Source organism: Phalacrocorax aristotelis, chromosome 1, assembly GCF_949628215.1.
Source record: "Phalacrocorax aristotelis chromosome 1, bGulAri2.1, whole genome shotgun sequence".
NCBI lineage: Eukaryota > Metazoa > Chordata > Aves > Suliformes > Phalacrocoracidae > Phalacrocorax > Phalacrocorax aristotelis.
In genome coordinates, this window is record NC_134276.1 from 83,472,048 (window position 1) to 83,499,897 (window position 27,850).

General features: G+C 41.2%; 2 protein-coding genes and 2 long non-coding RNA genes across 8 annotated transcripts in view; 2 read left to right on the plus strand and 2 right to left on the minus strand.

The window, feature by feature from the left end:
- Positions 1-10,509, plus strand: TCEANC (transcription elongation factor A N-terminal and central domain containing). Its single transcript, XM_075095630.1, has 2 exons — positions 1-134; positions 7,165-10,509. The coding sequence occupies exons 1-2, from the start codon at positions 104-106 to the stop codon at positions 8,253-8,255; spliced, it is 1,122 nt and encodes a 373-aa protein (XP_074951731.1). The 5' UTR covers positions 1-103; the 3' UTR covers positions 8,256-10,509.
- Positions 1-27,850, minus strand: part of LOC142058512 (uncharacterized) — a 287,316-nt gene that overhangs the window by 17,590 nt on the left and 241,876 nt on the right. The gene's annotated exons all lie outside the window — the stretch shown is intronic.
- On the plus strand, positions 113-27,560 carry RAB9A (RAB9A, member RAS oncogene family). 5 transcript variants are annotated; one of them, XM_075095735.1, is made up of 3 exons: positions 113-134; positions 22,421-22,453; positions 25,361-27,560. In XM_075095735.1, the coding sequence occupies exon 3, from the start codon at positions 25,395-25,397 to the stop codon at positions 25,998-26,000; it is 606 nt and encodes a 201-aa protein (XP_074951836.1). In that variant the 5' UTR covers positions 113-134; positions 22,421-22,453; positions 25,361-25,394; the 3' UTR covers positions 26,001-27,560. The 5 variants fall into 5 exon arrangements, with proteins under 5 accessions (XP_074951836.1, XP_074951847.1, XP_074951815.1 ...); XM_075095714.1 differs by lacking the exon at positions 113-134 and adding an exon at positions 16,972-17,099; XM_075095724.1 differs by lacking the exon at positions 113-134 and adding an exon at positions 19,049-19,299.
- Positions 5,874-19,059, minus strand: LOC142058530 (uncharacterized). The gene is made up of 3 exons (XR_012661024.1): positions 17,754-19,059; positions 13,060-13,149; positions 5,874-7,761 (listed from the first exon to the last, which is right to left on the minus strand). It is a non-coding gene; the product is annotated as an uncharacterized LOC142058530 (long non-coding RNA).

Sequence of the window (27,850 nt, forward strand, 5' to 3'; positions counted from 1 at the left end):
AGATGATGAAGAGTGGCTCAGCAAGAACACCTGCCAGGTCCCTCAGCACTCGCAGGTGCATCCCATTGGGGCCCAGGTATTTGCAAGGATCCAGTTTACATAGATGATCACAGCCCAGTCCTTCTCAACTGGTGGTAAGTCTTCCTTTCGTTCATGTGGATATTCTTCAAAGATAAATTTCTGTATAGTTCAGAATTTTTAGGGGTGGGAGACAGTCCTGCTGAGAGGCAGGAAGAGCTTTGGTTTTTGCCAAGATGAAATAAAAGCCCTGGAAAGTGGTTTCTTGGTGACATATTTGGTAACTGCTCTCCCACTGTAGATAGGATGAAGTGTTTTTTTGGGTCTGGAGGCTGGCTGTGAGAATTCTCTGATTTCCCCTTAGGCTCTGAGTTTAAAATAACATTTGATAATTTTTCTATGGAATTTAAGTTGCCCAAATCAAGAAATCTCGTGTTTCCAGGATTGCCCTATGCACCGTCTCTGCTATAGCATTAACCACATTTTTGGGAGAAAATATTACACCGTTAGGAGTATTTGGCTGCTTCTGATCTTTATCTTGCTTGTGGTCTGGATTTTCTTCTGCTCACGTAGAATTCCATGTAGGACAAAAAACCATCTACATCTGAGGTTGAGAAGAGGACTGGTGTTCAGCCTTCTCTATACCCTTCCAAGATATTCATCCACACTTACTTGGATGCATTCTGAGTTTGTCTTGGTTTATCAGTGCAAGTTAGCTGTGCTAAGGCAAAATAGGCTATGGCTTTGAACAAGGTAAGGTGTATAGCAGAGACAAGGCATTTACCCCAAATGGTTTTGGAGGGGGCTGGCTTTGCAGTTAGCAGTGTCTCGGGCTGCGTTTTTTTGTTGTTGTTGTTTATTTATTTGTTTTTTCCTGCTCAATCGTTTTATTGTTTAAAAAAGTTCTGACTCAACTTGGTATTATTACAGGATGGCCATATTTTAGACCTGAGGTAGCCTGATCTTTTTTTCCTTAGGAGTAAACTGACTTACAAGATTTTTGTCCATCACCATCATTTAGCCTTGTATACAGAAGTGACTCATTAGACCATGCAGTCAGTGTGAGAGCTTCTAATGATTTGGCAAGAAGCTACCTCATCAGCACAGCCTTAGAGTCTTACTGTAAATACCAGTCAATCTCTACCTTGTAACCTTCAATAGACACTTGGAATTCAAACTGATATTCTCATGCATTGTTGCTAAAGTTAAGCAGGATGGAAAGTTAAGCAGCCTTGTGTAGTTGTAGGAGGGATGAGGATGTTTTTTTGTACTGCACAAAACTTTGATACTATCATTTCTACTTCTCGCATCTCTGCAAGAGCAAAAATGCATTACACATTTCATAACTTAAGAAGAAAAATCCTTTTTCTTGGATTTCTTACCTTGTGGAAGTAGGAAGACAGCAGAACAGTGCTGACTGAGTATGACTGAATTAATTTTACAAATATTTGTTCAGCAGCATTTGCAAAAGAGCATTAAATCAGGTAGAAAAGTGGTCAAATTCCAAATTTAAAAAATGTCAAATGAAAGAGCAATGTACACGACAATGACTGGATAAGGGGTGCACCCTTTTCCTCCTGTCTGTACCTCAGCACCTTGGGACTTACAGGGTTTTTTGCCAAATTTAGGTAAATAGCTACCCTAAAAGTGTGAAGTCTCCTAAAGGTCATAGAAAATTGTTTTATCTTTTTTCATAAGAGGCTGGAGATTCTCGTTATGCACATTTCACAAGAATCCATGGGTTTGCTATGCTACAGCTCCCTCAAGTGGTAAAATAATTTCCCATTTGGAATTGCAGCTTGGTTTCTGTGAAATACTTGCTTTCTCTTTGGAAAGTTTTGAGGCTTCCCCCAACTTCCTCTTTGTTCTTTGGTTTTTTTTCTTCTTTTTTTTTCTTCCTCCCCTCCCCCAAATGTTGGACATCATGAACAGCTGCTTAGGACTGTGGGGTTATCAGAGAAGTAGAGCTGTGGGTTAAGGGGTTATGATTGTGGTCTTCAATCTGCAGCTGACCTACTGAACCAGCTTGGACCGGTTATTTCACCCTGTAAGCCTCACCTTTGTCATCTGAGAACTAGAGAGAATGCTAAATATTTGTAGACTACCTAGAGTTGTTTTAAACTGTTATTTCTCTAATTTTTTTTAAAATAACTCTTATTTCAATCAATGATTTTGCTTATATGACGTAGCAGAAAACTCAAAAAATCCCGTGTCAGTGGGCAGTCGGATATCTGGCAGCTGCCTCGAGTATCACAGACTTCCACTATTCTTTCTACAAAGTAACAAAATAAAGCATACCCGTATGTGGAGCTTTTGCCGTCATTCCACAAACAGCAAAACCCTGATTTACAGCAGAAACATCAGCGTTCAAGGAGCAGGAGTCTGAGCATGAATGAGCTCAGGCTTGCTATACTTAGGTTGCCAGTGAACTTTGGCTAGAAAATACACTCCAGTATTACTACTGCATCAGTAATTTCTTGTTTCTCTCTATAAGAACGCGGAAAACATGTTTTCTACAGTTGTCTGAGGAAATCATGTTGCGCCTTGATTAGGTAAGCAGAAGAGGTCCTTGCCATCCAGACTTAATATGAAATGCTATGAAGGATTTGCAGTATTAAAGAAAAGCTCTGCCTCATCCTTTGAAGGAAGCCAGCAGTATTAAAATGAACCATTTCATAACCTTATATGTTCGTTATAAGTTCAGAAATCTGTTTAATTTCTGATCCTGGAAAACGATGGTCTCTGTCAACCTTGGTGATAAATCCAGTCCTTGCTTGACTTACTGGGCAACAAATGCACAAACAACTTTTTTTTTTTTTTTTTTACCACACTGCCTTTTAATTTGGAAGCTGAGATGAAATTCATGATTGAGTCGTTAGCATAGTATTTCAGATGTATGTATTACTTTTCATCTGGAAGGATCTTAAAATCCTTTGCAAACTAGGTACAGGCAACAAAGCCAGTACCATTCCAAGAATGCTGTCTCCACAGAAACCTTTCTGTTATCACCGATGAAGACATGTTTATTACCTTTCCTTAGTGGTTACTCTGCTGGCTGTTTCTTGTGCTTCTGCTAGTTACCACTGAATAACCCACTCCACTGAAGTAATTGTTCTTGTCATATTTTTGATGATTTTTTTTTCTGTTACTTTCTACCTAGCTTTGCGTAATAAGTTTGAAGGGAGTCACTCAGTCTTATCTCTTTGCTGTATGTTGTACATGTTGAGGAAAGTGTTCCCTTGGAAGTGACTGTTTTGACTTAAACATGAGTAGTGTGTTAGGTGGTTGAATTTCCAAAAATATTTTAAAATCATTGTTCATATTTTGATGTCTATATTCAGTTTTCAGTTTGTGTATTTAGCTGCTGTCATAACATTTATTAACTTGAATTTAATGTTGTGTGAACTTGAAAAAGTCAATGTGTGACTAAGAAGATATTAAAATTTCTAATAGTTTAATTTATCGCCTTTGCATATGTGTGGAAAAAGTCTTAAGGTAGAACATATAAAAGGCTGGGTTAGATTGGATTAAATGCAGTGTATATATCTGGTAGAGGGTTAATGTTTGTAGTAATGTCTTTGCATGTCCGTAGTCCTGTATGCTAAATAGTGAGAATTCATGAAGTCGTCTTGCATTTGGATAAGTATATTTTATGGTATGTGTAACATAATACAATACATACTTAGATATGTACTAGGACTGAAGAAAATAACATTTGAAGTGGAGTAAGCTGGAAGGAGCAGAACTGATTCTAAGGCATAGGGCAGTCATACTGGTTGAACATATGACTGTGTCACCAACTCTGCTCTAGATGGCATGAAAAACAGTAAATGCCAGCAGATCGTAATTTTCTAATGTCAGCTACTTAGTGTTTGGGAGACAGGGAACCACCTGCTGTAGTGATGGCTGCCCTACGTAAGAAAACAGCTCTTTCCACTCTCACAGCTTCTGCGTGTTCCTGCAGCAGAACAGATGAGCAAGGATGCAATTATACGTGCTTTTCAGTATGACAATGCATAGAGTTCAACTTAAGTATTTGAAAAATGCATCCTGTTTCTCTGATTCTGAGACTTCTTGAGTAGCAAATCGGTTTCTATAATAGCCATTACTGAGGTTTTGCAGGATTTCAAAATGTCAGACTAGAATGGGCTGTTTAAATACTGGTTAAGTGAATGCAGAGATCATTCACTGTGGAGGTCAGGTTGGTCTGTGGTTCAGGATTATAGAAACGGGTGCAGATTTATGCTCGCTCTCTCTGTCCTTTTCATGTGTGGAGCTCTGAGGCCCTACCTAAAGTTTGAAATTTTTTCTGTCATGCAGAAGACAAGTTAGCTGGGCTGGTGGTCATAGAAAGAAACAGAGCATGCAAATTACCCAGGTGTATCACTTGTCCCTCTTCTCCCCCCATTCTCAGGAGATTTCGTCATTGAAACAGTGATTGTGCAAGAAATCTGCTTCTGAGTTCCTTTAAGCATGGACATGTGTAGCTAGCCTTGTGTCAGTCTCTGTCAGGCAGATGTCTGTCTAGAGTAGAATCAGGAGGTATGCAACTTCAGACAAAACACTGGTTTTGTGCACAGATTTAGAAGACTAACTCCTAAGAAAAAGGGAACAGATAACACTCACAACACACCATTCAATTCTGCATTCTACATTTAATTCTCCTTTTCAGCAAACAGGAGGAAAATGTTAGTGGTATTAACTCTTTGTGTGTGTAAATTTGCACATAGCAATGCAGCAAGCATTTTTTCATCAAAGGGCTTGATAAAAAGAAATCTAGCCATGAGACTCCATGCTGAAATCCCCTTTTTCTTTTCATTTAATGCATCACAATATATGGAAGCATGCTTTAGTAATGCTACAGCTGTAAGTAAATAGGTACTTTTTCGGATATAGAGGGTTGTATCTTTAGCATTTAAGAATTTCCAAAAATAGTAATTATGAGTTTGTAGATGTCACTGTTTTGAAACTGTTTTGCAGGTGTCACTGTTCTTGAGCTGCCCTGCCTTGATCATCAATCTGTAATACGATCCCAGAGCTAGCAAAGGGAAGGGCAGTTGTGAGGACCTTAGAAGTTTACTAGTCCAACTTCCTTTTCTGTGAGCAGCTATAGAGAGAAACTTTTGGAAGAGATATAACATGTGATCTCTTGCATACCAAGTGAAAAGTCATGTAGAAACCAGAATGGTATTTTAGGCTTGAGATTCACTTACGTCAGGCTCGCTCACTTAAACTTGCTGCAGAGTAGCCTCAAACCTTTGCTTTTCAGCTCCCAATAAAATGTGTTCAGCTACTTCCTGTTTAGTAATTAAAGAAATCCCTAATACCAAGTTATGCTGACATATAAAAGTTCCTCAAAAGGCCTTAAACTCTGACATCTCCACCAGGTGCCTGAAAAAGTCATTTAGATCAGTGGGTTTTGGCCAGATACCACGCCCGCATTGGATGGTTAATTTTATTCTTTTGAATTAACAAAGGCTTGAGGAAAAATTCTGAAATGAAAAATACAATTCACAGGTATCTCATCTGTCTGCTGTAGGACTTAATATTAACTAAAACAATATGAGCGTGCAAGTTTTCTTAACCTTTCTAACTTCTTATGTTTTATGGGTCATTCTTAATGCACATATCTCATTTCTGCATGTATCAATGATTCTCCTTTATACGGGCTACAACATACACAGGACAGTGGCAAAACCAAACAAATTTGTGAAAAACATAGCTGTGCAACACATTGCTCCCTACCCCAAATTAGTCTTCTAATGCCAAAACCTATAGATTTGATTTTAACTGAAGGGTTTGTTATGAGAAACCAAGTGGAATCTTGCACATTTTATTAAAAACAAAACCACTGATAGCCAAACATCTCAGCGTTTATTGTAAGGATTTGTGAAAAAATCATGGTAAGTTTGGGTCTGGTTGCAGGAATGACTGATTAAAAAAAAAAATAAACAAAACAAAACCCAAAATGAACCAAGCATGCAACCTCCAAAAACCAGCAACCAAAAAAGCACCTGTAATGTGGAGTTTTTGGTCTCACTTTGCTGTTTGTATTATTCTGTAATGTTGCAACCCATACTGAGTTCATTTGTAGTCAGATGCTTGCAAACTGAAAAATGGAAAAAGAGGTTTAAATACAGGTTCCTAAAAGTTGAGACATAAGTCAGTTTCTCAGAGGAGGGTTATTTTGCATATGTGTTCTGGAAGATGACAGCAGTGATCTCCCTGGGTTTGGAGTCTTGCGGTAAATTTCCATGTCATTGCAGTTTTCAGATTAAATTAGTGCAGTGTTTACTTACAAATCTGCCGTGGGAGATTATTGGGAAGGTATTACAGAATGTATTCAGCAATATGAGATCATTATGTTATTTGTTGACACCGATACTGTAAAAACCCTACTAATACTTTTATTGTTTGTCTGCATGTGTGAGGAGGGGCAGATACGTTGCCTGTAAAGCCTCCGTTTCATTTTTTGGAAAGCGTATAATTTGATAACAGTGTCTAGATTTTAAACATCAACGGGTGAGGATCTGGTGCTTTTGGTAAAAAGTGCTGAATTTCAGAACTTGATGCTTCTTGGAGGTCCAGTGGTACTAGGATGTACTGATGCGCAGTCACCGCAAAGTCCACGTGTGTAACCTCATACAGCAGAGTGGCTGTGTAGTTACCTACCGTCTTGTAGTAGCTGGGAATCTCCCTGTGAACTTCTGTTGTGGTGTGCATGCATAGGAAAACAAGTATGACAAACGTTTTTATTATGCTAGTCAGCGTCTCTGTTAGTTTGGTTTTTTTGGCAAGACCCTGTGCTTTTCCTTAAAAATTAGTGTCATATCCTACTTTTTAAATTGTTAACCCTACCCCAGCAGAAGTCTCTGTGGGCTCTCGCCTCTGCCAGTATTTTCCTTGCACGAGTTAGACTAGCATGCCCACTTGCACTTTTCTAGGACCCAGGTTCCTCTGCATTTTGCATTTGCTCCACTAACTTTACTGTACACCATTTCAAGAAAAAGCTGGCAAAACCAGCAATGTATACAAATTAAACAGTGTAAAATAACAGAAGATAAAAATAAAATCTTGTGAGATTATACAGAAAATGAATTAATGTCATAACTGCAATAAATATGATAAACATTTTTTTGCTTTCAGGTTTAAAAATGTCTGACCAGAAAAATATTTTACACAGAGCCCACTGCATTGAAAAGCTACTGTCTGAGAACAACTTCCAAGATATTGAGGATCATCTTAAAGAACTGGAATATGTTGATATGACCACAGAATATCTTCAGGGAACAGACATTGCTAAGGCTGTATACAGAGTACTCAAGAGCTGCCCTTCAGCCGAGTTGAAAAAGAAAGCAAAGCAGTTATTATCAAGATGGAAAGCGCTTTACAAGAATAACTGTGCTCAGTCAGTGCAAGTTAAAAAGTCAGTTTCTGTGTATGTGAAAGAGGAAATTGAACATCTCTGCGTGGTTCCTAGAGGGCAGGCACTGTCTGAAGGACCATGTCAGGAGGAGGCATTAGAACCTGAGAGTTCTAAAATTTTGGTCCCATCGCAAACTGTTAAAAATGTGGTACGTAACAATGCAGAAGGCAGCGTGAATCAGCCTCCTTCTTTTGAGGAACAACACATTGATAATGAAGGTTCTAAACCTCTTGTTAACGAAACAAGTGTTCAGCAGGATCCGATGACAGCTCTGAGGTGTAAATGTACGGATCTTCTTTATAAAGCTTTGTCTGGTTCTGCCAAAGACAAAGAGGAGACTGATAAATGGCTTGAGCTATCTAAAGAAATCGAAGAACATATTTTTGCTCTTCATGCTAAAAATGATAAAAAGTATAGAAATTGCATCAGAAGCAAAATCTCTAACCTGAAGAACCCTAAAAGTTGCCACTTAAAACATAACCTTTTTTCAGGGACGTTGAGTCCAAAGGCTTTTGCTGAGATGACAGTGATGGAAATGGCCAGCAATGAACTGAAACAGCTCAGGGCTCTGTACACAGAATCATCTGTTCAGGAGCATCAGCTTCCACAAGTTATTAATGGCACACGGACAAACAAAATAAGGTGTAGGCGCTGTGAAAAATTTGACTGCACGGTCACTATGATCGCCAGAGGAACTCTCTTTCTTCCAGGTTGGGTACGAAACACAAGTCCGGATGAACAAATGTTGACTTATGTTATTTGTAATGAATGCGGAGAACAGTGGTATCACAGCAGATGGATTTGTTTGTAACAGTATCCCTCTTTAATAAGTGATTTAGAAACGTAGATATGAGAAGGTATCTCTGTTGAAACTGAATAATTTAAAATTTTGTATTGATATTATGTAGATGCTGCCAATAAAAAGTGGAAAATTAGCTTTAAAAAATTGCTAAGTTATTCTTGAAGATGGCTTGAATAAATCTATGTGTTTTGAGTAATGTCAATATGTAAAGAAACAAAGAAAAAAGGGGGGAAATGGTAACACTGTATTCGAGAGGAATATTCACTAGTAAATCCATTTAAAATATTCCAAGTACTGCAATTTTTTCCCCAAGGTACTGAGTACTTGGAATTTTCATTATCTCCAGCAGGAGTTCTTTCACAGAACTTAAGTTTTGTTTACAGTAAACAAACTCTTTCCAAAACTGCAGTTCACATACTTGCGTGCGTTGCAGAATGTTCAGCATGGATTCACTCCTTAATTTAATTAACTTTTTACAAGTAAGTGTTAGATTATTAAGTCGGTTAGAGAGGTAATGTCTAAAAGGAAAAAAGGAATGAAAAACAGTGTAAAAGGGGGACAAGGCAGCTAGCAAATGAAAGCAAAAATGAAATTCTGCTTTAGCTTTTTATAGCTATTGGGAGGAAAACAGGACTTCTAACAGTGTCTCAGTCTGCAGTTCAGATTTGCAGTGTAAGATGATGTGTCCTGCAACTGTTAAGAAATTCATGCAGGATCAGGCAGTGGTTCATTTCAGAGAATTATGTAAATACATTATTAAATCTATTTAATAAATAAAGGCATGAAGTTAATAGGAGTTAATCACTTTCTGAATGGATATCCTCTCTTGAAGTGGGGCATCTGTCCTGAACTGAGCAAATGAATGGTTTTATGTTGTGCAGGTTACCCAGGAAAAAAATGAACAGAAGGAAATCTAACAGCTAAAGTTTTTATGCATGTTTTCGTTCAAGTCAACAGAATTCTCACTGGCTGTATACTAGAAGCATTTATTTATCGAAAAGTACCGCTTTAGTTGTTGTCTTTCTCAAGTAATAGCCCTGGTTGTGTGGGGTTTTTTCTGGAGAACTTAAAATTACTTTGAAATCAGCTATCTGAATACTTTGCATGGAGTATATATCAGAAGCCAGGGAGATATTTCTTTTCAGAACTGGGAGAACCACCTGAGTCCAGGTATCTTTCAGATACCCCAGTCAGGTATCTGTCTGTTGGTCTGTAGAAGACTCTGTTCATACTGTGTGTCCCTGGTTTGATTTCTTCACTGGTTTTTAGTTACTGTAAACGTTTAAATGAATGGAAATGGGTCATGCATTGGGTCCTATTTTCTGAGCACACAAATGTGTCAACTCACAGACCTAAGGAAATGCTGTGAAAAATAAGCCTGCCCTGCCTGAGAGGTTAGGTTCTTGCACCAAAGCAAAAACCATGGCCTTCATAATGAGTTTCCATGTTGGAGTACAGATTAGATGGTGAAATGGGTCAACAAATTGCCAAAATCATGCTTTAGGCACAGAGGAAAGTGTTTTGTTTCACCCTATTGTACAAACAATAAACCTGCGTATTTGGCATTAATGGAGATCTCTTTTTACAACTGCGCAGGAGGCATTTTGCAGTTCAAGGCTAAAATGCATCCGCTGAGCAGAGAACACTGGTTAGTATCTGCTGGAGGAGCTAAGGGCAGTCCTGCACCCATGTAGCTGTAACGCAGCTGCGGCTGGTCAGCTTCTTGGGGTGAAGGCACTGCCCTGGAGCTCTCCAGCTATGTGGCCTGTCAGAGAAAGGAGTTAGGGGCATGAGATGAGAAAATGGTGCTGGTGAACTAAAAGACAGCCAGGACTAAAAAAAAAAGATAAAAAAGGCCTTTGTCTGTGTATGGTGAACACAGTGTGTAACCTGATGTTACAAAGAGGCACTTATTATTATTCTACTGTGGAAAAAAAAAAACCCCAAGAAAAATCTTTTCCATTCTGTGAAGTGTTAACGGTTAACTTTCAATGGTGTGATTTACAGTGGCATTACCTAGATGTTTATCGTGTGAAAATGTGTGTTCTAGTGGAATTGCACTGATGTAAAACAAATATTAAAGCACTAAGCCAGACCCCCAGTGTTCGACTGCGTAACCGAGCACTTAATGTCTGACCTTCCTTCCCAGCCCTTACCCGTGTGCTGGAACTGATGCTTTCAAGTAGTCCTGCTTGTTTAAGTGGAAGTACTTCTGTGCAAAGTATTTTTTTTATCTTTCAATAAAACCATAGTAAAGCAAACACTTCTGTGTTACTGGTTCACAGTAAGCACTGAGTTGTGTGCTGGCATTTTGGAGGCCATGGTCCTGCTTAGGAGAGCTCTGTGCCAGTACTGTGCTGTGTCAGAACACTGTGGAGCGGGAGACTTTATTTTAGCTGTGAACAATAATTTCTGCCTGCAGATGGTTTTGAAGCCATTCCAGTAATGTACAACTTATCCAAATTTTGTCTTGGCGAAGAGAAATGTTACAAGGCATGGATGGTGGTTTTGACAGAATATATTTCAGGGGTAAAATCTGTAGCCATAATACTGCCTACATTTGTGACATAATGTGTAACATTTTCTTTTGAACTGCCCATCATTAAACGTACAGTGCCAAGCCATATGCCCCAACATGACTGGGATTTTCTACAGATCTGGTATTTACTGAGCAGCTAAGAAAATGTAAACAGTGGATATCTTAAAATTTTTCAAATCATCGAGCAAGCCTGCCTCACTGCGGATCTGAGCGAGCCGTACCTGCAGCAACAAGACGGTCATTTGGTTCTAGCCTTTCACATCTTGCCCTTTCTTCTAAGATGTGGAAATAATAAAATCCAGTTACTAACAACTGCAGTTGCAGGATATGGTACAGAAACAACTGTCAGTAACTACAGATAGTCAACAAATGGATCATAACTGTGCCCCTTTCACAACTGTCCCTTAACTTTCTTCAGCCTGTTTCAAACAGGGAGCTGTCAGAACTCGTAGGGCAAGTCCTTGGTGCCCTTACAGTTGTAAACTCAGTGTTTTAAAGTAGTTTTCTGTGATAATACATTGTGAGCAGGCGTTCCTCCATTGCCTGCCTTCCCAATAACAACTGAACCTGAGCGCTGGCTTTGTAAAAAATCCAGTTAAAGCTAGACATTAAAAGATGAGAATATATTTGTAAATTCTGTGAAATCCAGTGATAATGAAAAGAATTTCTGTTGCTATTGAAAGAGATGGAGCCCTTACCTTTATTCAGGAGTTACCTAGTCTAAGCTGCTAGCTGCTGGTTCCACACGCACACGGTTGCTAGGTTGTCAGCATTACCTAAAAGCCAGGCGCAAAATACGCTCCTGCTTGCCCATATAGTAGTCTGGGACAGGGAAGAGATCTGGGAATACTGGCAGGAAGGAGCAGAAAGTATTGGGAGGCAGGGAGAGTGAACTGGGCCCGTTTTAAGTATGCTGAGGATGCAAATCTATAGGAAATGAGGTTTTGCTGTTCCAGGACTGGTGAAAAGGCTCATCTGGGTTGGGTTTCACTTTATGCTTAGTTCACGCCGATAAACACGCTGCCTGCAATTTCACATTTAACAACCATGAATTATCGTATTACCTTCTTGATTATCTCATGCCGTTGGTTATTTTTACCTAACACAGTTCATTACCACTTTGGCCATTTTTCCATCTGTGTCTGTATCCAGTCCTCATTACTTGAAAGGTTTAGTAGAAAGCAGATCGTGTGTGGTGTCATGTGCCACTATATATCACGATACAGTACAGACACAAAGTGCCAAATATGAGAGACGGTCATTCAAGTAAGTTGTTGCTCTTATTTAAAAAGGTGTGGTCATAGTTTCACTAAGCAAAGTACTGCTCCAGACCGCAGTTTGTCAATAGGTTATGTTGCCCCTTCCCAGATTGTGTAACTGCGCAGGCTTAAAATGTTTGACTGGATAAGATTGTATGCCTTGGCTCAAAATGGCTCTAAAAAGTCAACCTGCAACCCCACAGCATATGCACCAGCAGGAGGGTCTAGGTTCCTGGACTACAGCAAGTATCAGAGTCCAGAAACAAGAATAAAAGGAAAGCTTTGAAAAGTGAGATTCTTTTACGTTGTTGAAGTTGTCTTTTTTCAGCTTGTTCCAGATGGGAGAAAGATCTCAACTTCTTTAAGCAGAGACAATTAATTCCGGTATGATGTTTAGCATAACCATGATGCTACTCAAAGGAGCGTGACATTAGAGCTGATCCACACAGATGTAGGACAAATGTACGCTGAGTAAGCCTAAAGTCTGTATTTGTTTTCACTGGGTTTTCCAGAGGTGCTGTAAATTCAGCTGCTGCTTGACTCCTGTGGTTTAATAGTCGCAATGAGGTCTTAAATGTAGATTGCACTCAAAGCTCAAGCAGCCTGTAGCTGCAGAACTCGTATTACGTGTCTTAAGAAGATGAAAGGCAAAGATTATTCTGAGAAGTGCTCTATTAATTGGAGTCCGTGTTGCTCCCTTAACACCAGTGACAAAACTCCTGGTGCCTGGAGATCCACTGCCGGATCGATTCCATTTTGTTCTGTTGAGGGCCTTTTGTATCTCCCTCACAACCCTCTTGCCGTAGTACTTTTCAGGGAGGTACTCGGCTGCCATATGTTGTTCATAACTCTTTCTTCCTTTCCAAGCCATAAGGAATTTTGTGCTGTTTATTGTTTATTTAAAATGTATTCCTTTCGTTCTGCTGTGCTATGTACATTTGTTACTAAAGCCAAGAACTGCAACTCCTTTAAACAAAAAAAGAACAGCTCTTTTTCTAGCAAAAAGAAAAGTTACCTGGTAACAGGCTTTGGTAAAGGAGCAAATATGCTGAATTACAGTCCTTCAGGGAATTGTCAGGGTGTAATGGCCCAGTTCACTGAGTGCCTGGAAGATAAGGAAAGAAACAAGAGCACTTTGATAATTTCTTGGATTGCTTGGGGGCTGGCTTGCTGCATTCTGGTATTAGCAGAGCCATAAAGGCAGATGACATCATATCCCCTTATTTTGTACTGCTGTAATTCAGCCAGGAGGTGACAAAGTCATGTTTTATTGAGACCTTGTCATCACTTGCCAGGATAGGACAAAGTCTCCTTGCAGCTACAGATGGTAAAAAGCATTATTCACAAGCTCTATTATGTGAGACCTTTGCTGATACGGAACTTTCTCATAGACACACACACAAAAAAATTGCCCTTTATTTGCCATTGGGATGTTATTTGCGCCGTTTGCTAGCACATGACATAACAATTATTTCTTCGTGAATACAACTCTGTGAATAAAATCATTGAGGTGCGAGGTCAGCTTTCAGACGAGCACGCACGTCAGGGAGCAGCAAGGGTGGGTTGCTGTGCAAGAGCAGGCGAGCCAGGAATGGAGGGTGGGTGACAAGGTGCACAGGGACAGGGACTTCCATAAAAAGGGTCACCATCCCACGGCCCCCAAACCAGAAGAGCAAGGCAGATCCAGTGACAGTAATCAGCCAAAACTCCAGTGAGCATCAGACAAGCCCAAAGGGAGGAGGCCGCGACAAGGTGGGGCTGGGTGTCGAACGGGGTTGGGGCACGAGGTGGGGTGCAGGACCGGGGCCAGCCAGCTCAGACAGAGCCTGAGCCAAAATGTGGCTCCCACTGGCAGGGGGACCCTGAGGCGGCTGCCCCCACCAGCACTGCCCCAGCCCTGCTCAGCACCACCACTGGGACAGTCAGGCAGCAGCCTCAGGCAGGGGCAGAGCCCACAGCACCCACCGACGGCACCCTGCACGGCACACTCTGCACAATTTAAAAGGGGAGCGATTTTGGTGTACGTGTTTCAAACCACATCTTAGCTGGGCATTTTCTTCTGTCTGTTCCTAAGAACTGGCAGGTATACTTGATGTGACCAGCCCTATCAGTGGCATTATTTGTTCTACAGATTGTGATCATCCTACAGCAACTCTTGATTTTGTTACATACATGAGTAATAGTAACAGGGTGGACACAACAGAAAAGGGCCTTCAGTTCCTGATCCTCAAGCTCGCACCCGTGTGTTTTTACCGTAAGAGTAACTCTATTGATACTCCATTATGCCTATAAAATCATAAGCATAATAGGCCAGGGTTACAGCATGGTCCTTTTCTTTTATGTTCCCATGTAAAAGAAATAAAAATACATCTTATCTCAGAAGTTTAGGAATTTTGTTTCTAACTAGAATTTTAAAAATTTGAAGGACCTGGACAAGCTGGAGAAGTGGGCCTGTGAGAACCTCATGAGGTTCAACAAGGTGAAGTGTAAGGTCCTGCACCTGGGTCAGGGCAACCCCCGGTATCACTACAGGCTGGGGGATGAAAGGATTGAGAGCAGCCCTGCAGAGAAGGACTTGGGGGTACTGGTGAATGCCAAGCTGGGCATGAGCCAACAATGTGTGCTTGCAGCCCAGAAGGCCAACCGTATCCTGGCCTGCATCAAAAGCAGCGTGGCCAGCAGGTCGAGGGAGGTGATGCTGCCCCTCTGCTCCGCTCTGGTGAGACCCCACCTGAAGTGCTGCGTCCAGCTCTGGGACCCCCAACATAAGAAGGACATGGACCTGTTGGAGTGGGTCCAGAGGAGGCCACAAAAATGATCTGAGGGCTGGAGCACCTCTCGTATGAGGACAGGCTGAGAGAGTTGGGGTTGTTCAGCTGGGAGAAGGCTACAGGGAGATGTTCTTGCAGCCTTCCAGTACTTAAAGGGGGCCCACAGGAAAGACGGGGACAAACTTTTTAGCAGGACCTGTTGTGACAGGACAAGGGGTAATGGTTTTAAACTAAAGGAGAGTAGATTTAGACTGGATATAAGAAAAAAGTTTTTTACTATAAGGGTAGTGAAACACTGGCACAGGTTGCCCAGAGAGGTGGCAGATGCCCCATCCCTGGAAACATTCAAGGTCAGGTTGGACGGGGCTCTGAGCAACATGATCTAGTTGAAGATGTCCCTGCTCACTGCAGGGGGGTTGGACTCAATAACCTCTAGGGGTCCCTTCCAACCCAAACTATTCTGTGATTCTAAATTTCTTAAATGTATTCAACTGTCTGAGAACCAGTGTTGTCTCAAGAAAAAAAAGATGGTAGTTTCATCCCACAAGGTATCAAATGCAAAGTACTTATTTCTTCCACTTGTAGGGTTTTTTTTATTTCTAAATCACAAAGTAATGCCATAACTGATCAGAATTTATGTCTTAGAATTATCATCGTTTAAAAAGGCCATTTTTCTACCCCTCCAGCTCTTACTTGTATTTTAGTTTAGCATTGTATGAAAGCAGATCCCAGGAAAAGAGTACTTACAAAAATTCAGAACTGGGGTTTTGTTAAATAAGAACGTGTCTAGTATCATCAGCTTTGCTTCTAGCATGGACTGCCTTTTAATAATCCAGTAGGAGACATTTCCTTTTGATGATACTGAGATCTTGTTTTCCATACCTTGGGCCGTGTTGTAAATCTGATCCAAAACAAGATGACTCTGCAAGTGGCAATTCCAGTCCGATTGCATCTCCCTTATGATCGGAGGCATGTGATGACCGCTCAAGCAAATGGCTGTATTTCAAATGCTCTTCCCTTGCTCCTGTCATCGCCTATTTCTCTTGATGATGTGGGAACCCCTTTAAACACACGTAAATAATTTCTGCTCTTTTCATTTGAATTACGTTTTGCCTTATAATTGTGACGAGTTGCAAGAGCACAAAGGACACTACCACAAGCTTCTTTAGGCTTTTTTTCCTGTGATCTTGTTTAAACAGTCAAGTTGATGTTATTCTGAATTACTACAGAAAAGAAGCATGTGACTACTCTTTCTGAATAGCGTACTTTGGATTTTTGTTAGTTCCTTCATTGACACGTGTATATTTTTAAGCATCTCTACTTGTAAAGCAAAACTGCTTTACAACGATGAGTTTGTTTACATTGGGCCCTTGACGGGGAGCACAGTGAGACTACTGCCTTTAATCATAGAATCATTAAGGTTGGAAAAGACCTCTAGGATCGTCTAGTCCAACCGTCAGCCCAACACCATCATGTCTCCTGAACCATGCCCTGAAGTGCCACATCTACATGTCTTTTAAACACCTCCAGGGATGGCGACTCCACCACCTCTCTGGGCAGCCTGTTCCAGTGCCTGACCACTCTCAAAGAAATTTTTCCTAACATCCAATCTAAACCTCCTCTGATGCAACCGGAGGCCGTTTCCTCTTGTCGTATTGCTTGTTACTTCGGAGAAGAGACCAACACCCACCTCGCTACAACCTCCTTTCAGGTAGTTGTAGAGAGCGGTAAGGTCTCCCCTCAGACTCCTCCTCTCCAGGCTAACCAACCCCAGCTCCCTCACCTGCTCCTCATAGGACTTGTACTCCAGTTATTAATAAATAACTCTGACATGCAAATACTATATAAAGGCGTTTTAGAGTTAAATAATTCAGAGCGTTCTGGGGCAAAGAAAGGCCTTGTCCTCTTGCAGCAGAACAGTGCTCTTTCTTTTAAATGCCATAGGCAGCGATCACTACGGGCGGCCCTCTGTGCGCGCTCACCGTGAGGGAAGCCCCGCCCGCTACCCACCTCGCCAACCCCAAAACGCCTTCGCAGCCCCACCGCGCCTTCCCGCCCCCCCCGTCCTCCCGCCGGAGGAGGCAGCCCGGGGTCAGCGGCGCGGCCCGGAGGGGCGGGGCCTCGGGGGCGGGGCCGGCTGCCTGGGGCTCGGCTCACGTGATGCCCCCGCCCCCTGCCCGCTCCGCCATGTTGTTTCTTCCTTCCCCAGCGCCCGGCGACGGCGGCGCAGCCCGGCCTCGGGACCGGCGGCAGTCCTTCCCCCCCCACCCCTTCTCGTGGGCAGGTATCGGCCGGCGTGGCGGGATCGCCCGCTCCTCGCCCCGTCTCCTTCCCTTTATCCCCGGCGGGCGTGGTGCGGTGCGAGCGGTGGCGGCGGCTGGCTGCGGGGCCGGCGGGCCGGGAACCCCCTCCTCGCCCGCGGTCCAGGGGTGAGGGGGCCGCTCCCGACACGGCGGCCCGGGGCGGGTGGGGGCAGCGGGCTGGAGCTGGCTGGTGCTTCGGTATTTTCCTTCCTCATGACCCTCCGTTCCCCCCCTCCCCCCCCCCCCCCCCCAATCCTCCTTCCCCCGCAGCTGCCCGAGCTCTGCGGGCTCCCGGGCGCCTCGGGGACCGCCGGCCTCGGGGAGCCCCGGGGGGGGAGCCCTGGGGGCGGGGGCCGCGGTGGGAGAGGGCTCCGCGCCGCTCCTCGGAGCCGGTGGGGGCGGCGGGGGAGCGGGGCGTGATGGGGGATCCCGTGACTCCGGGGCAGGCGGCGGCTCTGCCGGGGAGCGGCTCCTGCCCGGGCGATTCCCGGCCGGGGCAGGGCAGGGCCGGCCCCGCGGCGCTTCGCAGGGCGGGCGCAGGGGGGTCTCCCACCCGCTCGGGGCAAACCCGGTTTCGTACCTGTCCCCTGGCCGCCTCTCACACCGAAAAGGCAGAAAGGAAAGGGTCCTCTTACCGCCTTTTCCTGTTGCTGTCTGCTGAAGAAGGGCTCCTGTGTTCCCACGGGGACGCTGAGCGATGTGCTCGACGTTTTTAGTTCTTCTTTTTCGAGCCAGTGACTTGATGTAGCTCTCCTCTGCAACGGCCGGCTGCTTTTCTAGTCGTGTCAGATAGCTACACAAACTTAGATGCGGTGATGGCTGGAGAACCAAAAGAATTAGGTTAAGATTGTTGAATCTCTTACGTCTGAGTGATTAATGAACAGTTTCAGTGTAAGTATGCCGAGTAACTTGAGCAAAATAATGGAACAAATAACAGAACAGTGCAAGAAAACTAATTTTTAAAAGCCTGTATCAATGGCCTCTCAAGCAAGGTCGCATATAACTAGATACATGGAGAGCACTTACTTTTACTAATTTGGGTGGGGTAGGCAAGTAAGGAACTCCTTGGCTAAATTTTGTTTTGGAATTAAAACGCTTGTCTGCAGATAGCTGTCATGCAGTCTGCCACCCTACATATTGTTTTCCTTCTTGGCCACGATAATTTACAGCTCTATTAAATAAGCATGTGGTTTTTATTTGTCTTTACTTTTAAGGTGGAGTACAACACTGAAATCATCAGTGCTTGGTTTTTTAGAGCAAGGGTGATTGTGTGTGGCTGGGAGTGTTGGATTTTTTGTGACCTTTTAGTAGTTTATAAGGTAACAAACTCTAATGTCAGACTGAAGGGAGAGCTATTTCTCAGATACACCCAAAATAAATCCAAACCTTTTTTTTCCTGGCACTTTTATTTCTAGAGAAACCTAACCAAAGGATGGTACAGATGAAGCACACCTGTGTTTCAGTATCAACGTGGAATTTATAATGACCTGTTATTTTTCTGTCTAGGTTGTATGGGCCTCTGTTTGTTGCCTTAATTTTAGTAAAGCCTTTTCCATTAAGTTCAAAGTAGGGGGTGTGTAGTTAAAAAAAAAAAAGGCTCTAGCAGTCCTTGTTTTGCTTTTGAGTGCTCTAACAAACCTTCGGTTTCTTTGAATTGAGAATCTGTGAAAAAAAAAAATTGCAGAGGGTCAAATGTCTTATTTAGATTTCAAGCTGTATTTTCTTTTGTGTCAATTTAGTAATAAATCATGAGAAACAGATCTTTCAGCTCCTTAGGATTGGAATTTTACATAGATGTTTCACAATGAATAAAAACTTCCCAGCAAAAAGGCTTTTAAGAATTCCTTCAGGTTTGGATTTGGGTTTTTTTTTCTTTTTTCATAATGTTCATTCTCCTTGGTGTTGTGTTTTTTGTTTTCATTCTATACAGAGCACACAGTATTTTGGTCTAGTACAGTGTAACCCATTTAATCCCTTCGGGATGGGCTTTGGTCACATAGTTATATTGGGAAGACTATGAATGCACAATGTAGCCTGACCAATAGAGGCTGCTATTGCTAAGAGTCGCTGGAGGAAAAGGGCAACTAATGCAAGGGAGAAGGATGAGCACATATGAGCAGAAATAATTGCTTCAGAAGTTACTGAAAGACTGGAAGCAGTAACAGAGAAGTAGTTTGCAAGGTGAGCATCAGTTAACTCATTCATTGTTAGAAACGTTGGACCAAGAGCAGCAGCACCTAAGGGTATTTTGAAGTTGGCTGAAAATAAAATAATATTTTAAGTTGGGAGATGCACAACTGTGAGCTTCTGAGAAATTTCAACTCTTATTAAATAAGAATAAATAATACTTTGCTCATTCTACTTGAATGAGGGGCATGAGATGGAAAATGAAGGCCAGGTCTCTGCAAGATGAAACTAGCAGAGGTATAAATGTAGGTATTTCTCCTGACAGGTTTTGCCAATTGGAGCTGTGGCTAGAGGTAAGTTAGAATGAATGAAGTGATTCTGGCAGTAGGTACTGGGTTGATTTAATGGTCCAGGGGTTATGCTGACTTACGGATTTCTTCCCGTGATTGCTGCTTCTTTCATAGTCCTGAGTCATGCCAAGCAACTGTTTGAACTAAAGTACTGAACTACATAGGAGTTAAAAATAACTTTATAAAGAAACACCAAAATATAACTTTCTGGTATACAAGTGAGTGACCACAGCTGTATGTCAGGTCAGTTTGGGGGGGTGTTCATAATAATTTGTAGTATGAACAAACTCTGGTGATATTCTGGTGTTAGATAAAGTGTGCCTAGGCTGCTTACAACTAGAGGCAATTTTCAGATAGGCTGTCATCCAATTATTAGAGATCTATATAACAGAAAACACAAACTGCCTTCACAATCCAATGCTGAAATTGTAGGTGAAGGGAGGACTTGCAAGACGATTACGATCTCAGTAGGTCAAGCCATACGATTGAAGGGTTCCCAGAGAACTAGGCAGCTCACAAGAGGCCGTCAGTAAAGGGTTGTTGCTGATCCACAGCTCTTACGTTGGTACCCCATGGAGGGAAAGGAAGGACAGTTTGGAGGCTGATTAATGTCCGAGCTTGAAATGCATTCAAAAGTACAAGGTGCATGGCCCCTTGACTTCGTATCTGTATGTTTCCCTTTGAATTGAGAGCAAAAATGTTTCAAGGTTAAACAGGCTTGTGGCCTCTTAAGCTCTAAAAAACCCCATTCTTGTGCCCCTTAATTGGCCAAGGTGTAAACCAGTACCTTCTAAATACAAGATCAAGGATTGGCTAAGCAGAGCAAAGAGAAAATTTCTTTCTGTCTTTTCAGATTTCTGGACACTTGCAGTTCTGGTATAGGTGACAAGTGTAACTACTCTGTAGTGACTGGGGGCTGAGATGTAAAAACTCCACAAAGAGTAAGCGTTGAAAGCTGCTTTACACAGTTCTGGATTCTGCCCCTGCTGCTGCAGCAGCTCCAGTACTTCTTGGGACTTTTTTCAGACATTTTACAGAGAAGGAATTTATGTAATTTTTTTTATGAACTACTGCAACTAACAAATCCCAGGAAACAACTTTTTTTCTACGCTTGCCTAGTAAATATTGTCAAGTGCTTTGTTAGTGTTAAGGGGAAAAAAATTAGTAATGAGGGAGTAAGTTTATGTTATTGAAAGGCTGGTGTTTTTGTCAGACAAAATACTTGAAGTGTTTGTGTGACTTTTTGAACAGTGAGTGTCTCATACTGTGGCTTAGCAAAATAAGATGGCAAAGAAAATTGTGAATAAGCTTCAAAGCTGCAATGCATGTGTTGTATATGTGTAAATTTGAGGCTAGGAAGTTACGAAACATGGTCAGTTTTATTGCTGTGCTAGTTATGGAACTGTTAATTCTGCTTGCCAGTAACTTCCAAGAGTGTTTTTTTTCTTAAATATCTAACAAAGATGGCCTTTTTTTGTTTTTTTTTTGAGAAGGCTGAAAGCTTGTCAGGCTGTAAATAAGCGTGATTACTTGGAACAAGCTTGAGTCTGCCTTACCTTGGATTTTCTTCCTTCTCCAAGTCAGATGTGTGCTCTTTAATGATTTTGGTTAAAGGACAGCGTACCACGTATCTTCAAGGAAACCTTTGGGTGAAGTGTCCCTTACATTTGTTTTCTCAAGAATACCGAGGGAATTCAGTGGTGCTGTTGCAGCAGAATCAGCTTTTGGTGCCTTTTATTTAAAAAGGGGGGGCAGAGGTGAGATTTCAGTTGCTATGTGGTTTTGGGTTTTTAACTTTTTTTTTTTTATGGTGTGCTGCTGTGCCTGGTATCCGTATGGTAAAAGGAAACATAAATTGGTCCGATTGCCTCGGTTTGCCTGTTTAAGTGTGCTTGCTGATACCATAGCTACAATGCAGTTACCATGTGGGCTAACAGTATTTTTCCATAGACATAACTTGAGGTCAGCACCTGTCTTCAGCCTTCAGTACTCTGGTATAAGCAGGTCCTCCTTAATCTATTAAATTATATTTGTAGTAAAACCAGACAAATTCCTAAACTAAGTTTGTGTGTTGCTGGTATGGTTTTCTGGACCAAGAATCTTGCTTTTCATTGAGTGCTGCCTCAGTACCTAAGTGTTAAAAGAGGTAACTGCACTCAAATTAAAAAGGCAGCTATGAAACTGACAGTCGTGGAATTAAGAAAATCTAGATCGGTAGCCTGGACAAGGCAGTGGTGTTTCTCTAAGCTTTGAGGAGCTGGGAACCCAAGATTTTCTAATGTACACTTTTTTTTTCCTTTTGAAGTTGCTTAGCATGTTGTCTTTAGTCCTGCCAGCAAATGTTCAGACCGCTAGTGGAAATGTTTCAGACTTGTAATTCAGCTCACTGTTTAAAAGGGAGATTCTGGGAGGCAACAATTAAATTACTATTTGTATTGCTGTATGTGATCATGTCAGAAATGGTACTTAGTAGAAACAGTTCCCTTCTTTTAACAGGAATATTGAAGTCAGTGGTCTAAGAGCTTGAGTCCTTTTAAGTTGGTAGGGGCAATTCAGAGGTGGTTATGAAAATTGGCCAGAGTGGGGCTGCTTTTTATTTGCTCTGAGTCGCTTTGAAGAGAAACACGAGGGAAAAATCTTCTGTTTACAGACTCCTTCCTCTGTGTACTAGGTTGAGACACCTCTTACTGTGCTGCACAATTAGTTTAATGGAAGAAATAACTGGAACAAAGTGTTCACTCTAATTCTGTGGTGTCTTGCAGTTCCTGCTGTTGGTTAAAACAATCACGTGCATGTTGGAAATTAAGTTTTTGTTTTGTTTTCAGATGCTGAATGATGATTTAAACTGAACTATTAAGGTAATAAATCTTCGGAAATATGATACCATATGTTGACTGTTCCTTACAAAAATATTGTAAGAAAGCACATTTAAGTTCAAAGTACGTAACAGGAGAAATAACATTAATTCTCCAGGCACCTGAAGGATTTGTCATTTTATTTGTTGGAGTGTTAAGGCTTCATAACTTAGGAAAAAAATTACAAAACTTAAGCTCTTTTAAAAATCTTACCTTATTTAAAGATGTCTAAGTGGAAAAATGCAGCAGCCTACTGTGCTAAAAACTACTATCCTGGTTCTGCACATACTCTAAATCACATACTCAGTGGGGCTGCAGATGAGTCCTTCATGTAGTGAAAAAAAAACCCCTGTAATTGTATGAAGTCTTGGCTTCTTGATGCCTTCAAACATGCTACTTTGCTGTTTCAGATCCAGCTTGTGAGTATGTACTTAAATGACTGAACATATATCCCATTTATATGGATGAAAAACTTTACAAAACATTAACTGCTAGCGAAGCATGACAGCTTCTGCTGTGGAAGCTGAATGTCCTGAAGAGTGATGTTGCCTGCAATGTCATGTTGAGATAATGGCTTATCAGTCCTGGGAAGACTGTTTCTGTAGCCTTTGTGTAGAAGGACCAGTTGGTTCTAGTTGAAAAGACACTTTTAATGGTTTGTGGCTGATCTATAATTGTCTGCTCAGTGAAAATATTATTGTCATCAGTCTCCTAGGCCTTATTGTAATGGTCCATGTAGTTCAAACTGTGCAAATTAACTTCTCAGGTTCTGGATGCAAAAAAGTACTAGATACTGTTGACAGAGTTTCCTTACTTGTATTTTGCTTAAAATGTGGCTCCGTGGTGAATTTTATGATAACTACCACAGCTCTTCAAACTGTAGAAGCTAAAGACACAAGTGCATAGTACCAGTCGCAACTATGTAAGTCAGTTCTTTATTCGCATTGTCTTCTAGGGAACTTGTGATTTCAGTAGGACAGGACAAAAATAATGGTAATTTCTTTCTACGCTGAAGTGGAAGAACACAGAAACATGCAGTACGCTCTGTTCTCATGAATGCACTATTTATTAAGAAGATGCTACTATCTAATGGCGTAGCTCAAATGACCTACTCGTTAACCAATAGTAGGAATTATAGAGATAAGTGAAGACACTGGGCCACTTTAAATATTTCAGCACGAACGTGGAAATCACGTGCAGGTAGGCTGGTGACTCGAATGAGGCTTTTTACATACGTAAAAAGTTACGTGTTCATATCCTGAGCCAGAGCAATTATCCCATAGCTCTGTGAAAGGAGCTGAACAATCCACTTGCAGCTCTTAAGCAGTTTTAACATTATGTGATACAAACCTGTAGAAATATTAAGGATTTATAAACGTTTTTAATTACACAGTATGAGTGACTTAAATTACTTGCTCTGAACAAATTTTTAATGGAAGCAGCCACTGTTCCTTATATTTTGAAATTTCTTTGTGTTGAGCCTTCAGCTGTAGATTGTGTCTAACAAAAAAACAGTCAAAGATGGAAAGTTAAAGACACAAAAATCCTGAAATTTCTCGCTTCTAACATAGGCCTTGATTGTAAGGCAGCACAGTCATATGACTCTCACACCAGCTTGTATCAGGTATTAATTCCATAACCATACGCTGCGGGTGATGTATATGCCAGTAACACTAATGACAACTAGCAAGACCGCATTCCTTCCTGCAGAGGAGATGGACTAGGCAACTTATGACCCATTTCCATTTTAAACAGATGCTATTTTCAGAGAAGCGTGTTTTGGCTGAATTACTTTGAGATCTTTTAGTAACAGGTAGGTATAGGAACAACAGTTTTCATCCTACAGAAACTTCAGTTTGGGCTCTTTAAAATGAAACTTTACCCCCAAGCAATTAAAACACTTTTTTTACCATATTAGATGACATTACTGTAATGAGGGCAAACCCTGGGCTGGCACAAAACACTAATGAGCTAACTACTTTCTTAAAAAAAAAATCCTTTAAAGTCTGGTAGTAAGAAAGCTTCATTGGTGCCACTAATTCACCATCCCTGTGCTGGCAGCCAGGCTCTTTGCTAGCGCTTCCAGGCTTTTGACAGTTTTACCACAGGAATTTGACACCTGCTAACTGAACTGTCAGTGTAGGCCTGGCCTCAGTATTGCTGTCTTGAGTGACATTTGAAGTAGCAACAGTGGATTTTCTTCTGTGGTAGCTGTAATAGTATTCTGTTCCTCGCGGCTGTTCTGCAAGGAGTAAACTGTAAAATACTGAATGTTTGTGTACAGATACCTCCTCACCTGACTTGTAAAATAAAATTACAGCTTTTGCATTTGTTCTGTAGGTAACTGTTCCCTGTGAGTTGGTTTAAAACTCCTTGTCTGGTTGCAATTTTAGGTGAAGTGCAGCAGTTACTCCAGTCTAAGAGATAGCATCCTGCTTCATTCCTAAAGCTTCCTCTTCACTTTTGCATGTTAAAAAATAACTTTACTAACAAAATATACACTGAAGTGACTAGATCAAGGCATGTGTTCTATAAAATTCTCTCACTCCGCATTCTTCCATGGATCTTTTTCAGTGAACGTAAATATCCGCGCTGAATGTGATGCAATAGTCTTTCTGCGCAAATGTTGGAGCGTTTGGGGTTTTTAAGTGTTTTAAGTGACAGGCCAGTAATTCATGCAGTGTACTGCTTAGACTGCTGTATGGGCTGCAGTCTGTGGCAGAGGCACCTCTTAAACGCAGGGTATTCTTGAGTGGGTATTCTTACTATGCTTCACCTGTTTAGCATAGTCATCCTGCTTTGTACCTGAAACTTGATACTGGTGGACTTTAACACTTTCTAGGTGGTCGTGTATGTAACATTTTCTGCTTGCAACTCTTTCCCTTTTAATGATTTTCTTAATCTTTACAGGTCTAGGAAACCAAGAGGATCTATTCCCACAACAATGGCAGCAAAATCATCGCTCCTTAAAGTAATACTGCTAGGAGATGGTGGAGTTGGGAAGAGTTCCCTCATGAACAGATACGTCACCAACAAGTTCGATGCACAGCTGTTTCATACAATAGGTGTGGAATTCTTAAATAAAGAGCTGGAAGTTGATGGACATTTTGTTACTATGCAGATATGGGACACAGCAGGTCAGGAACGTTTTAGGAGCTTGCGGACTCCTTTCTATAGAGGTTCTGACTGTTGCCTGCTAACCTTCAGTGTGGATGACTCTCAAAGCTTCCAAAACTTAAGCAACTGGAAGAAAGAATTCATTTATTATGCAGATGTCAAGGAGCCAGAAAGTTTTCCATTTGTGATACTGGGTAACAAAGTTGATATTGATGAAAGGCAAGTGTCTACAGAAGAAGCCCAGGACTGGTGCAGGAATAATGGCAACCATCCCTATTTTGAAACCAGTGCGAAAGATGCCACTAATGTTGCAGCAGCCTTTGAAGAAGCCGTTAGAAGAGTTCTAGCCTCTGAAGATAGATCAGATCACTTTATTCAGACAGATACAGTAAACCTCCATCGGAAACCGAAACCCAGTTCATCTTGTTGTTGACATAAATTTTTTGGCCAAATCACTTTCAACTAGCTTGCTCTACGAAAGGACGGGGAGGGTGTAGTAGATAAAATAACAAACGGGTTTCACGCTAACATTAAAATTGTAATATTCTGCTGCTTTCTTGGGGGAGCAAAAGAAAAATTTCCAGTCGTGGGTGACCCATTATTGAAGTAATGACACTTTCTGTTTAGGAAGGTGTCAAGTAAAAACATTAATATAAGAATGTAATTTGCCAACTTTATTCAGATGATAAATACTTTGAATAGAATTAAAACTTGAAAGTTCTAGAAGCACTACTTTGGAGAAACTGTTCTGGAATTCAGACACAAAGATACTTTTATATGTATATTTTTATGAAATCAGCATTCCATTTTTGTTTCACTAGAAGTCAGTTTCTTAACAATGCTAGATATTAAACTTCAGTCTCACTACATTCCTTTTGCTGTGAGTGGTACTTCATCTCTAATGTGTTTATTGTAAGTTAATATAAATTACCTTCAGGTCTTCTCTAATTGCCCTATGTTGCTATAATTTGTGTAGGTTTTTAAGTAGGAAATTAATTTCCTACGCATTTAACATCCATTTTCCTGTCACTTACTATTCTAATACTGTACTAATTCTTCCAGCAGTTTGATGCAAGATACTGATGATTTTTAAGTTAATACATGTTTTTGCCTTAAGTCCCATTCTAGCATGTTTCTGATCAGTAATGGTAGAAAATCTGAGTAACTGAAATATAACCATTTTAGATATGAAAAAGATAGGCTTTATTCAGTCAGCTTTAACAGCACTCGAAGGAATTCACATTATGACAAATTTGGAAGAGAACATTTAGTATACAGCCTTAAAAGTTCCAAGCTTCTTATTCCTGTTAACCTGAGCTATGAATGTGTTTACCAGTAATCTCTGCACTGTGAAACTAAGGATTGGCAATACGTAGAGAACTCAGGAAGCTCTTGACTTACAGCAGATTGTGACAGCTTTCAGCCCTAATACAAGTAAATACCTACAGCTAGTGTTTGAGCTGAATTTGATCCTTATTTAATTTGCTATTTTAGGATATGGACTTACACATTTAAGATGATGTCTTTTATATTACTGTACTCGTTACACAGTGATGAACAGAAGGAGATTCTGCATTTAACGGATAGTCCTGCTGTAGCAGTGCAGATGAAATCACAGAAGGTGTATTTGCTGCTCTCCATTGCAGCTAAAAGGTAGAATATTTGTATGAGAAGTTGTTGAATGTTAGCTCTGAGAGTACCCACTGTCCTTGTAATAGCAAACGTGATAGCGAACTATTGCTTCGATGTGTAATCTGACTGCTAACAGGCACGCGCATACACACGTTGTGGACTTCAAAAGGAAGCGTGAGGCCTATAGGACAGGCCATGTTACTCGCTAAACTACACAGACTCTACTTTCTGTACAGCAACGTTTTTTTTTCCAACAGAAAAGCCTTTCTTGAGAGTACAGTAACAGCAAGAGTTTTCTCTTAATGTATGTGTTCAGTCTGTACCAGGTGTAATTATTTGGAAGTAAAGCTTGTAAAACGAACCCTTCTTGTCACTCTTAATACACTTTTCTGAATGTATTGTATTCTTGCTTGAACCTGTCCAGGACAACTTTACTCTATAGATCTGCTGCTCCTGCTTAAAAGGGACATCTCTCTACCTTTTGTGCATTCAAAGTCTAATTCATTCTTACAGTCCTGCATATATAGCAACAAAATTGTATTTTAAGCTTCAGTCACCCACCAGCTAAATACAGATTGAGCTGCTACTTCTGTTATGTGTAATTTGTCAATGAATGAAAAGATCTGTGAAGAAAATCTTAGCTAAATTCCT

What these genes read in the sequence shown, in the direction of transcription:
- TCEANC (XM_075095630.1), top strand. Translation starts at nt 104, where the DNA reads ATGATCACAGCCCAGTCCTTCTCAACTGGTG. An exon ending in CCAGTCCTTCTCAACTGGTG is followed by an intron (nt 135 to 7,164) that starts GTAAGTCTTCCT and finishes TTTTGCTTTCAG; the next exon opens with GTTTAAAAATGTCTGACCAG.
- RAB9A (XM_075095735.1), top strand. Translation starts at nt 25,395, where the DNA reads ATGGCAGCAAAATCATCGCTCCTTAAAGTAATACTGCTAGGAGATGGT.